The sequence below is a fragment of the Myiozetetes cayanensis genome, unplaced genomic scaffold, assembly GCF_022539395.1.
Source record: "Myiozetetes cayanensis isolate MyiCay16 unplaced genomic scaffold, myiCay2020 scf5-8, whole genome shotgun sequence".
NCBI lineage: Eukaryota > Metazoa > Chordata > Aves > Passeriformes > Tyrannidae > Myiozetetes > Myiozetetes cayanensis.
The window spans coordinates 40,007,821-40,020,654 of record NW_026087742.1 but is presented as its reverse complement, the minus strand read 5'-3'; the positions used below and the strand labels follow the sequence as shown (position 1 = coordinate 40,020,654).

Sequence of the window (12,834 nt, the reverse complement as noted above, 5' to 3'; positions counted from 1 at the left end):
TAAAAACTTCACCACAGGCACTGGGGCTCCTGCTAGGTTCCCCTGAAGCTGTCTCTGCTCCAGGTTGAACAAGTCAAGCTCTCCAGTCTCTCCTCACAGAACAAGAGTTCCAACCCCTACCAATTTGGTGACCTACTCTGAATTTAATCCATACAGGGGAAAGAACTTTTTGATTAAATATACATGCCCCTTTATATTATACTTCATTGTAATGGAAAAAGATTAGACATTTATTTCTGTGCCATGTAACTTCATAGTTGAAATCATGCGCTTTGCTAAATAGCTCTAGGAATTTTCTTAAATCCACCTTTAGTAATTCCTTACCAGTAATTCAAACCATCATTTTAAGCTCATCACTTGCTTAAACTAAATACATCAGACTTCTAGTTTAGGTCCCCCTTATTCTCAAGAGCTTCTGCAATGGAGTTGAGAAACTGCTTTTAAAAATCCAGCTGTATAAACAACATGAATGTCATTGGCAAGCAAAAACCAGGGCTTTAAAAGTTATACTTCCTTTCCTAGATGTTTTTAAATGTATGGTTTTATTCATAAAACTCCTTACAAATCAAAAATTTACAGTAAACTTCACTTCCGTGTATTTCTGTGAAGGACAAACACATGTCCTTAGGGCTTGTGGTACTGTCCCTTTTTCATAATGTCAGTGCAAATTTTTTAATTTATTTGACATCATTCTGAACTACTTGTGTGCACATATGGGAGGCTTTGATCCTGAAAAGAAATTTATAAGCAGCCAGGTGGAAATTCCAGTAGGTATTGTCCTGGAAAAAATAACAGGCATCAGACATACAGTTCAATTAGGCTGTAGTTTTAATGAATGACTCATCTGGAAATTATCAGGTAATACATCATTCAGTACAGATCATTTTCTTGTGAACAATGGACACAACTCTTGTATTTCTCACTGGTTCTGAAGAGAGTATTTCTCTCCCCTCTCAAAATCCAGATCATTAACCTGCACTCTTCTTCTGCTGCATTTTGTCTTACAATACCTTACAGCACTGGTTTGACATGTGTAGATCCAGTAAGGACTGTACTTGTTATGATTTGTTATTACTTAAGAGGTATAGAATCAACAGGGTCTCATTCAAACAAGAACCATTGCCTCTTGGAAACATGTCTATATGTTTCTTGCTTTTGGCAATGGACCATATTGAATACCTCTGGGCACCCCAATTGCATCTTTTTGCCAGAAAATGGCAGAGAGATGCTGCTGTTTAGTATAAAAAGGAGTCAGGTTGGTGTAACATCCCTTGTCATCCCAGCTCTTGGACCCCCTGTTGCAACAGGTCCCACAGATGGAGTCCCACCTGGAGAGGCAGAGCCAGAGTGTGTGTTTGGAACTACTCTGGGACTCCATTTAGCCATCTGCACGATGGGCCTCAGAATAACTTGCTTTTTCCCAGAGGAAGCTGATCTAAGTATGATGGCATAGCCCTAGGAACTGGAAGTATTCCACTTGAAATACAACTACCTTTTGGTAAGAAACATTAACAAATGGGACCATTGACTTTTGTTTATCTGTCTTAAGTGAAGTGTCTGCTGTTTCAGGGTCACACCATTCACCACATTCACTATATAGTGCTATTTTGGGCACCAAACACAGACTGTAAATCAAAACATGACACCTTTCAATTATTTGCAGTAGCAAAATATATGTTGAAATCATATGGCTGGCACCATTCTTGTTTTTAAATAAATAATATCTAAATGCTGCTTCATTTCTTCTTGCCACATCTCCCATCCCTCCTTCTCCATTTTTCTTTTGGGGGAAAACTGGTATGATTATTCCAGTCTCTGCTGTGCCTGTGAAAAATTACCATCAGTCTAGCTAACTCTACCCACACCCACAAGATGCCAGAACTGCAGAAATTCTGCCATGCTTGTTGAAATCTTACTATTCAGCAGTTTTGTGGGTTTCAGTGCTTTCAAAATATAACTTTCCGTGCTTGCTTGTTTACTCTGGGGTCAGCACAAGGTCTAGGAACCACTGCTGACTGTTTTTACCTTCATTTACACCTCTCTTCATTTTTTAAACTCAGACAGTGGTGGATGAGGGGAAGGCTGTGGATGTGGTCTACCTGGACTTCAGCAAAGCCTTTGACACCATCTCCCACAGCACACTCCTGGAAAAGATGGCAACCCACAGCTTGGACAGGGACACTCTGTGCTGGGTTGAGAACTGGTTGGATGGCCGGGCCCAGAGAGTGCTGGTGAACGGGGCTGCATCCAGCTGGCGACCGGTCACCAGTGGTGTCCCCCAGGGATCAGTGCTGGGCCCAGTTCTGTTTAATATCTTTACTGATGATCTGAATGAGAGGATTGAGTCCACCATTAGCAAACTTAGAGATGACACCAAGTTGAGGGCGAGTATCAATCTGCTGGAGGGTAGGAGGGCTCTGCAGAGGAACCTGGATAAATGGGCTGAATCCAGTGGTGTGATGTTTAACAAGAAGAAGTGCTAGGTCCTGCACTTTAGCCACAACAACTCCCTGCAGCGCTACACCTGTGCCCAGGTGGCCAAGAAGGCCAGTGACATACTGGCCTGTATCAGGAATAGTGTGTCCAGCAGGACCAGGGCAGTGATTCTACACCTGTACTTGGCACTGGTGAGGCCACACCTTTACTGTGTCCAGTTCTGGGCACCTCAGTTTAGGAAGGACACTGAGGTGCTGGAGAGTGTCCAAAGAAGGTCAACAAGGTTGGTGAAGAGACTGGAACACAAGTCCTTTGAGAAGAGGCTGAGGGAGCTGGGACTGTTCAGCCTGGAGAAGAGGAGGCTCAGGAGGGACCTCATCACTCTCTACAACTACTTGAGAGGAGGCTGTAGCCAGGCGGGGGGTCTCTTCTCCCAGGCAACCAGCAGTAGGACAAGAGGGCATGGTCTTAAGTTGTGCCAAGGGAGATTTAGGTTAGACATTAGAAAGATTCTTTACAGAGAGAGTGATCAGACATTGGAATGCGCTGCCCAGGGAGGTGGTGGACTCATCGTCCCTGGAGGTATTTAAGAAGAGACTGGATGTGGCACTTAGTGCCATGGTCTATTTGACAGGGTGGTCTTGGGTCATGGGTTGAACTTGATGATCTCAGAGGTCTTTTCCAACCTGTTTGATTCTGTACTTCTTAAGAAGGTGGAATTACCTAATTAACAACCTTTATGCCACCACTGCTAAAGTAAAAAAGTCTCAGCACTGGTGACAGGCAATGTAAAGGAGAATATACAAACTGCTTTAACAGAAGTTGTCTATTCCTCATTGGTGTAACCATATTTAGCACTGGCTGAGGTGGGCAGTGAGGCAGAAGTAGCCTACATAACAAATTCCTCTCAGCTTTATTTGCTTTTGCTGCTTGTCATCATAAGACAAACAGATATCATTATCTGAGCAACAAATCAAGCTTTTACATATTCAGCTTCAGTGATTTGTGTCCTTTTCCTGTTTTGTCAACAAGGCAATATCCATGTGAGGGTAGTGTATTCCAGGAAGCATGTACCAGAGCCTAGCAGAAAGCTGCCTGAGGTTTTCCATATTTTCCATACAGGAACAAAAGTGTTCATGAAAGAAGAAAGCGAGTTCAGCAGAAACAACATCTCCCCTCGGACCCATGCTTGTCAGCATACAAGTTTTAGCAGAAGCTGAGATTGTAGTGACCCAGGGGAGACAGAAATAAGCTTTGAAGTGTCATAATTACTATCTCTGTCATAATGCCAGATTTATCCTGTAATCCACCTCGTAAGTCAAAATCACATTTTTCTGTTATTCTAGACATACAGATTCATTGCCTACCTGTAGCTGGTAAATTGCCTCCCTCAGAATAGTAGCTGTCTCATCAATCTGTGGCTGTGATCCTCTCATAAAGTAAATTAAATTCCTGTGTTTTGAGGGACATAAATTGTATTAATTAATTTTAAATATTTTTAAAGATTTTTTAATATTCAAAACTATTTCCTGATATTTAACATTTCTGGTTTTTAGTCTATCACAGGCAGTAAATTATTCTGTAAATCTATTTAAGGATCTCTGAAGTAAAATTTGTTTTAATTTTCTGGAGTTATAGTTCCTAACAGAAACAAAGAAACATAACTTCATATTGTATATTGCATAGTGTTATTTCTTATCAACCAAGGCAACATATTAACAATTGAAGTGTGTGTGATCTCTTTTGACTGTTAAAAATATCTGTTGCATGAGTGTAACTACTAAAAAGTTGCAGAATTTATTTTAAAAATCATCAAGCTTATATTTTTATTTTCTATCAAATAGTAAAAAACCAATTTTTCTAGCAAAGAAGAGTAAGTTATTGCAGCATTGTTGCCAGTTATTGCCAGTGTAAGTTACTGCAAAATAATCAAAACGTGTGGTTTGCTTCTGCCCGTTTCTTCCCACAACCTATGTCAATATTCAGAGACCTCATGTTTATATGAGGATACAGTTTCAGAGCCCTCAGTTGGAGAACGGATGCCTAAACCACAGTGGTGGGGAGGAGAGAAAAACCAGCCGTCTAAGCATGTTTACTTCCAGTGACAAGGAAGTTCTAACTTGTCCCTAAGTGGTGACTCACTGGGCTGGGACTATAAAAGTAAAGGTAACTGCTCTCTGAAACATCAGGGCTTCAGACTTCAGAAACCCAGCATGATGCAATCAAGATTTTCAGCTGTTTTCTTTTTCTTGTTGGGTTTGTCCTTTTGCCTGACAATCCCTATTCCCCTCGAAGACAGCCATGAATTCACAGAGAAAGACCTTCAGTTTGCAGAGGTACAGTACAAAATAATTAATTCACATGTCTAATAAATAGTAAGTTGTGTAGTTACAACTCTTTGAAAACTAGTCTTATTACTTCTTTTCCCCTCTTTAGCGCTATCTCAGGACTCACTATGACCTCCGTCCGAATCCTGCTGGAATAATAAGAAAGAGTGGTAACACAGTGGCATCTAAACTTCGGGAAATGCAAGCTTTTTTTGGCTTGGAGGTGACAGGCAAACTAGATGAAGAAACATATGAGCTGATGCAGAAACCAAGATGTGGCGTCCCAGATGTGGGGGAATATAACTTTTTCCCTAGAAAACTTAAATGGTCTAAATCAAATTTGACGTACAGGTAAATGCACAGTATTTTGAGTATTATTATTGTTATTGCCTTCTTTCCAGGTGCCTTGTCCAATAGGTTATAGCATATGAGGTTGATGTGAGAAGGATACATTTGAGTTTGACAAAATTAATGCTGCAGTTTAAAACCCTTGCAGTCTCACTTTTGGAAAGGTATCCCCAGTCCCCACTGCAACCCAAGGAAGTAAACATTAATTTTTTCCACTGTACTTTCTTAGAGAGGAAAGCTGATATGGTGTAAGTTAGTAATTAGTAACTCCTCATCTGGCCTCTGTATAGACACTCCAGACACATCCATCCAAATGCAAGAAGAGCAGGGACTAAGATCATACATTTCTCTAGGTCACTCCTTAGCTCTGTTTGAACCTGGTTTAGTGTCTGCTTCACACAGGTCTTGTCCCAGACAAAGGAGCGTAGATGCAAACCAGTCTCTGCATTGTGGCTGTGAGAGCATTTCACATTTTAGGTGGAGATACCTATGTTTGGTCAGAAAAATCACCGTACCATGACCTCCGAAAGTTGACCTTAGGAAGTGAAGATGCTGAAAGTTCACATGGCAGCTCCTTCTCCTTTAATTTTGCAAGGTTGCCAGTCCGTGGTTTTGACTAGCTGCAGCCTGAGTTTATTTACCTGTTCCAAATATGAAATCACTGAACTCTATTAGTTTGGTAGTTAGTGATAAATATTAATTTAATATGGATGATTCTGGTTTATAAAAATCTCTTTGGATTATATTTTGCTCCTCCAGGAAGTGAGCATCATGAGATATTTTATATGACATACAAACAATTTTGAAGTTACTGATATGATTTGACTTAATACCAAATATATCTGTTATTTTCTATATCTTCTGAGGCATAAAAAGTTGATTAAAGAAAGCTGTTGGATCATTTTAAATGTCTCTGAATTATGTTAACAAAGATAGAAATGGTTTGTTTTGGTTGTTTTTTAATACTGTATGCGGTTGCCAAGCTCTTTGTTATACGATAAGAACATAAGAAAAAAGCATAAACTTTTAATGAGGTGTACAGTCAGATAGAAGTGCATTGCACACTTCTTCAATTCATGCAGTTTAACTGGAGATATTAATCTTCTTGACAGAATTATGAATTACACTTCAGATCTGAGACGTGCTGAAGTAGACAGAGCTTTCAAAAAAGCGTTTAAAGTTTGGTCTGATGTGACACCACTGAACTTCACCAGAATACGAAGCGGTATAGCTGACATCATGATCTCCTTTGGCACTAAAGGTAACACAGAACCAGTTGTTTTAACTTTATAGTAGTATTCCTCCAAATCCAAATAAGATGGTGTAATTAATTCAATTGTTTTGAATTTTGTTTTGTAGAACATGGTGACTTTTACCCTTTTGATGGGCCCTCTGGATTACTGGCTCACGCTTTTCCCCCGGGTCCAGACTATGGAGGAGATGCCCATTTTGATGATGATGAAACTTGGTCAGATGATTCTAGAGGTAACAGAAGTTTCTGAGATTATTTGAAATGGTGATAGATGGAGATTTTTTTCCCAGTTTGATATCTATGAACAGTTTGTTTTGCCTGTTTACTGTTTCTTCATCATTATGTTCACTGTTCACTTATAGAAAGCTGGGTTTAACCTCCAGTCATAAATAGAATTTTTACGTGTGCCTAGCATAAATTCTAAGATATAAACCTCCAAAGTGAAGGGATTAGAAAAATACCACAAACAAGGAATTTTGTCATTTTGGCGTTTCACTGAGCTCAAGGTCAGCTAGTTCTGACCACAGACTGATGGGAATTGGCTTACTGAAGCCTATAGAAAACACAAAACTCAGCTGCCAATTTTCGGCTTGCATTTACCTTGAAAATTCATCCCCTTGCCTATGCAAGACAGAGCTTTAGTAGAACAACAAAAAAAAATTTTTTAAAAATAATTTTTTTCAGCACTGGATTAGCTCACCCTACTGCCACTAAAGCTAAATTCTGCAATACTGAAAATAATATGGATTTTCTGCTGCAGATGAATTCCGAACAAAAAAATGTTCTAGATTTGAGTAGGACCAAGACTTCACCACAGAGCTTTCCTGTGTTTCTAAGAAATTTCAAGAAATCTAAATCTGCCTAGATAGCAATGTTGTCAAATAAGATTTAGTCTGACCACCAACTATGAGATACTAAATCGATTAGGCCCTTATTAGTGCAGAACCCATGGCAGTTTGAAAAAGGCAAGCGGTTATCTCTAGTGGAAGGTGTTTCTGCCCATGCCAGGGTTTTGGAACTAGGTGATCTTTAAGGTCCCAAACCATTCTATCATTTTATGAACTATGCATAATTTTTCCATTTATTCAGTTGTCTCATTCATTGTCCCATATGTTTAAGCACAGTGTTAAGATTAGTTGATTATTCCAAGTCCCCTTTGGTGATGTAAGGAGATATACATTTACTTTTGCTGTGGTTTTTTTTTAATAGGCTATAACTTGTTCCTTGTTGCTGCCCATGAATTTGGTCATTCACTGGGACTTGAACACTCTAGAGACCCTGGAGCTTTGATGTTTCCAATTTACACATACACTGGAAAAACTGGTTTTGTTCTTCCTGATGATGATGTGCAAGGAATCCAAGAGCTCTATGGTAAGTCTGTATGATATATATCTCCTGTGTCATTATAACCTGTTACAGATGCATTGCATAGTTACTATAGAGCAGCAGATGCTCAATAACAACAGTCATCACTGCATAAGACCAATTCATTGCATCAGAAGAGGTTTAGATTTAATAGTTCAGAAGGGAAAAAAAAGAAGTAATCCTGCAGAGGACCATTGGTCACTGTGTTGCCTCCTCTGGTGGTAGGTGGTAGATGGCAGAGTCTTTATAGTTTTTGACCTGCCTCAAAAGAGAAGGTAAAACAAGTCTAAAGGGAGAAACAGAACTATCCATTTTTCTTCACAGAAAGAATAAAAAATTTGGGGGACCTTCAAACTTGGGATTAAGAAAAGACAGTTCATTTAACATCTTTGCAGCACAGTTGAACTGCAAAGTCTGTGAATGTGTTTGGTTAGAGAAGAGAGAGAACAGACTTTCCCCTGTATAAATGTTTTGCACATTATGTTTATGTTTATCACACTCTTTGGGAACTCTTCCATGTCGTGAACAACAGAAGGAAAATAACACTGGCAAGCTTAGATCATATGGTGTGGTTCTAGGTGCTGGAGACAAAGATCCCAACCCAAAACATCCCAAAACACCAGAGAAATGTGATGTAGAATTGTCACTTGATGCAATAACAGAACTCCGTGGAGAGATGCTGGTCTTCAAGGACAGGTAAAGAGACTTCCATGTTACAGATGGTGGGTACTGGATGAAATTTTGAGGAAGCAAAAACACCATTTCAGTTTTTTAGTAAAGATTTGAGTGAACATAAATTTAAAAGCTCACAAGTCAATATAGATGTCTCTAAGAAACTACATCATATATTTTTTTAGGCAGGATTTATAATACAACTGCAAATTTCACAGCCCAGTAATTTGAAGTGAAGATAATATGGCTGAAGGCTGGCACTTTTTGTACTCATTTTGCATTTCATGGGACTTTCTTCAACAGGGACAAATCTACTAACATTTATTTGGGTACTATCTTCAGAAACTTTACATGGGACAGCTGTGTTTCTTGTATTCTAAATTTGTTAATGTTTGAGATGATCACTGTGGGAGTGACAGAAATTATCTGCAACTAGATGACTATGAGGAGAGGAAAGGTCTACAAGGAGCTCTATGTATTAGACATTATGTTATGAAAAAAACACATTAATTAATCAGTAACTAATTTTTATTATAGCACATAAAAGATACTACTATTTTATGATGTGACAAGAAGCATAAAATATGTTTGCTTTTTCTGAATTAGGTTTTTCTGGCGACTGCACCCCCAGATGGTTGAGGCAGAATTGGTGTTACTTAAGTCATTTTGGCCAGAGCTTCCAAATAAAATAGATGCAGCTTATGAAAATCCCATCAAAGATCTTGTGTTCATGTTTAAGGGTGAGTTTTCAATTTTGTTGTTGTCAGAAAAATGTAAATATTTAATTAAGCTCAGTAAGTGGTGTAAAGGTGAGAACAAAACCTCCTACCTTCCCTGATCAAGAAGGAAACTGTTGGTTTCACCTCATGCACATCTATACAGCTTTCAGGGAATTAGGTGATGTACAACTACATTGTGTAAGTTCATAGCATAAATAGCCTAATACCTTCAAAGTATGTGACCTAAACATCTATTTTTGTATAACAGTAGGGATCACAGCATCCTCATTTCATTCTGCTCTCAAAGCTGAATCCTTACAAAAGACTCACCCATACACTGTTCTTATTTTCAGGAAAGAAAGTCTGGGCTTTGAATGGCTATGATATAGTTGAAGACTTTCCTAAAAAGATATATGAAATAGGATTCCCAAAAGAAATTAAAAGAATAGATGCAGCCGTCCATATTAAAGACACTGGCAAGACTCTCTTTTTTACTGGAAATAAGTACTGGAGGTAAGCTGGAGACAGATTGGTGTCACTAGTCATAACCTGTCCAGATGTATCAAAAGATCAGCCAGCTGGTTCAAATCAGGAACTTGGTTCTGGGTCACGTTTCCAGTCTGTGGTTTTCATTGTTGCTATAGCTGTGTACAATATCTTATAAAGGTATATGCAGGACTTTTATAAACATATGGGCACAGATTTTAAAAGCTGAATGATTGAAAGAAAGGAAAGGAGAATAAAGTGCTCTGATGCAGGAAAATTTGTGATGTGGTCATATCTGCAAAACAAAGTTCCCATCTTGCTGCCTTGAGTTGCTTGTGTGACATGAAATGGTATCAGTACTTTGCGAACAAGAAATCTGTCCCATCACAGGGTGTCTGTTTTTTTCTGTCCATGAGTGCAGCTCACAGCCAGGTCTCATGTACAATTAAGACACTAGCATCCCTTCACAGTATATCTGTGCCAGCAGCCTCGGAATAGGTTGTAGTGCCAGTACAATCCAGACACAGTAATCTCCGTGGAATACATACTTTATAGATCAGTTCTGAAAATGTAACTCTATTAGTTTTTTGTTTATTCCACTTGTGGTGGAGGTGTGCCCTGTTTATTGCTCTGAGTTTCATTACTGCGCTGGACAGAAAGCATCTAAAGGCTGCTGGCTGCTTCAGGTGTGAGTAACTTCAGAGCATTTAAAGGGTTTACAGATTAAACTCCCAGGCTGCTTAAGTCCTCTGATTTTTTTTTTATTTTATGTTTAATATAGTTATGATGAAGAAGCAGAGGTTATGGAAGCAGGCTACCCCAGGCTGATTGAGGAAGAATTCGCAGGAATTGGTGATAAAGTGGATGCGGTCTATGAAAGAAATGGTACATAATCTGATAATGAAACTTGATTACAATCTGCAGCCCTTGAAACTTGAGATTAATGTCCTGTGGAAAACTCTGTCATTTGTAATTTTGATTTTTTCACATCAACACGTCTTTTCTTGGCTGAATCAATTTGCTAATCTAAATTATGCTCTGGCCAGAAAAAAGACCTGTCTCCTTGCTTAGGGAACCTAAAAGGATATGCTTAATACAGAAGTGTTATAATGTGTCTGTTCCTTCAAATGGAGCTCATTCCTACATAACTTTTCAAGGAGTGTTTCCAAGTCAGACTCTTAACCATTTACATACAAACACTGTATTTTCTTAAGCAAGTGATGTATGGTAAGAAGATGAAGAATTTGACACAAGATTAAAGAATATCAGTTATTTTAAAACTCTGATCCAGGTCTAGCAAATGGAATGACGATCTTTAAAAAATTTAGCTCAGCATTCTAAATACTAAAATGTTGCATTTAAAAGACTTACTAAAAATGAAGACAAATAAGATAATTTCTATTTTAACAATAATTTTAACATGACAACACCGTTTTTCTTTGTGTTAATTCATTTTAACATTCCTTTTCCTTAGGTTATCTCTACTTCTTCAATGGATCACTGCAGTTTGAATATAGCATCTGGAGCCAAAGAATTGTTCGTGTCCTGCATACTAACTCCCTATTTTGGTGCTAACTACAGCTGAGGGCCATGTCATAAGCTGCAGAGCAGCTTGTAGTGCATGGAAATAATAATAATGTGGGCATATAGGTTTACTAGAGGACAGTAAGGTTCCGTGAGCAAGCACTGAGCTTCCTAGCACCCAATGTATACTGTATATATGGAACTATACAGCTGTGTGCTGGTCTGGAACTGAATTAACTTAATAGGAAAGGAGAAAATAAATCACTAGCGTTTCAAGGGACATTGCACCACTTAAAGTTTGTCTAGTATTGAAGTGAGATGCTGGATACATCACACATGATCATGAGCGCTACTAATTCCTGGTAATCTGAGCATGTCTTGCATCTTTCAAGGATATCCTAGCATGTCCCAAGAAATACACCTGATAAACCCAGGAGCATTATATTTTTAAAGTAATCCTTCATCTCTTTTTGAAATTCCTTTTAATGTACTAGGAACTCAGGTGTGTAGTGAGTGAGTGAGGACTGCAGGGTGATTCCCTGAGCAGGTAACATCAGGTCACAAAGATGAAGTTAGAGAATTCAAAGGTATGTGAAAGTATCTCAGTTTGACTGGGAATGTCCCACTAGAAGCAGATGCCTGTATCATCTCTAGAACAAGAAGAAGGTACAGAAGCAGTGAGACATCGTTCCAAAGGAGGCAGAAAACAGGAAAAGGGAAAACTACTCCCTGCAGAAATCATCAGCCTGGATGATACTGGGGAAACCAGAAAGAAGCAGCAACAAGAGAGAGAATCATGCAGGTTGAAGACTTGCATGATGTCACATCTGGTATCAGAGCCCATGTTTTCAGCTGATGTCAACTGAAGTGATGTCTGTAGAGGTTATGCCTAGCTGTACCAGAAGAGAACCTGAACATCCAAATCAAAATATTGAAAAGAATATATTTTTTCATGTTTGTTACTCTTTTAATATCTGTATCAATTGCTTCAGTACATTGTAAGTTTTTGGTCTGGTTGGTTTTTTCAATCAATGGAAATTATGTGGGACTGTGAATATTTTTTCAATTTTAAAAAAATAATATTAAATAAACTGAAGGAGTAAATTGACATTATGAAAGTACTTAAATTAAAATTTCATATTCTACCTATCATAAAAGATAGAGCTATTGGACAAAAAAAATCAGGAACACTAACCTGTGTATTTTATTCATTAAAATTTTCACCTCTATTTAAAAATATGATTTTTTTTTCCCTCCAAGGAAATTCATTCCATAGAAAAGAGGAGGAGAGAAAAACAGAAAGAGAGGAAAACAGAAAGACTCCTCAAATTTTCAAAATAAGAATAAAATTGGAATTAGTCCTTATCATTACAGAAATAACAAGAAATTATTAAGAAATACTGGGAAAATCAGTTCCATGTTAATCTGAATGTTGAACATTCATAATTAATTGAAACTGCATTGTCGTATTCTGCCTTCTCAAAACCAACCCCTAACCTAATCAATCAGCCAGGCCTGCCAAGCAAAGCCCACCAACAATTAATACCTTTAAACAGACCCAAATTACCAGGCTTAGTCACTAGGTGAGGTTAATTCTGTAATTTACACAACATAGATGGTTAGTTGATAAAACCTAATAGATTGAGAGGTCTCTTCTGAACATAAAACTGTGAACTAATGAATTCCAGACCTTTCTATGCTTAAA

The 12,834-nt window shown here is 38.3% G+C and overlaps 1 protein-coding gene across 1 annotated transcript; it reads left to right on the top strand.

The window, feature by feature from the left end:
- Positions 1–4,454: 4,454 nt before the first annotated feature.
- Positions 4,455–12,039, top strand: LOC126648513 (collagenase 3-like). The gene is made up of 10 exons (XM_050331544.1): positions 4,455–4,772; positions 4,873–5,114; positions 6,224–6,372; positions 6,471–6,596; positions 7,573–7,734; positions 8,307–8,424; positions 9,007–9,140; positions 9,473–9,632; positions 10,387–10,490; positions 11,080–12,039. Exons 1-10 carry the CDS (start codon positions 4,650–4,652, stop codon positions 11,178–11,180), a joined length of 1,419 nt encoding a protein of 472 aa, XP_050187501.1. The 5' UTR covers positions 4,455–4,649; the 3' UTR covers positions 11,181–12,039.
- The last annotated feature ends 795 nt before the right edge of the window (positions 12,040–12,834 follow it).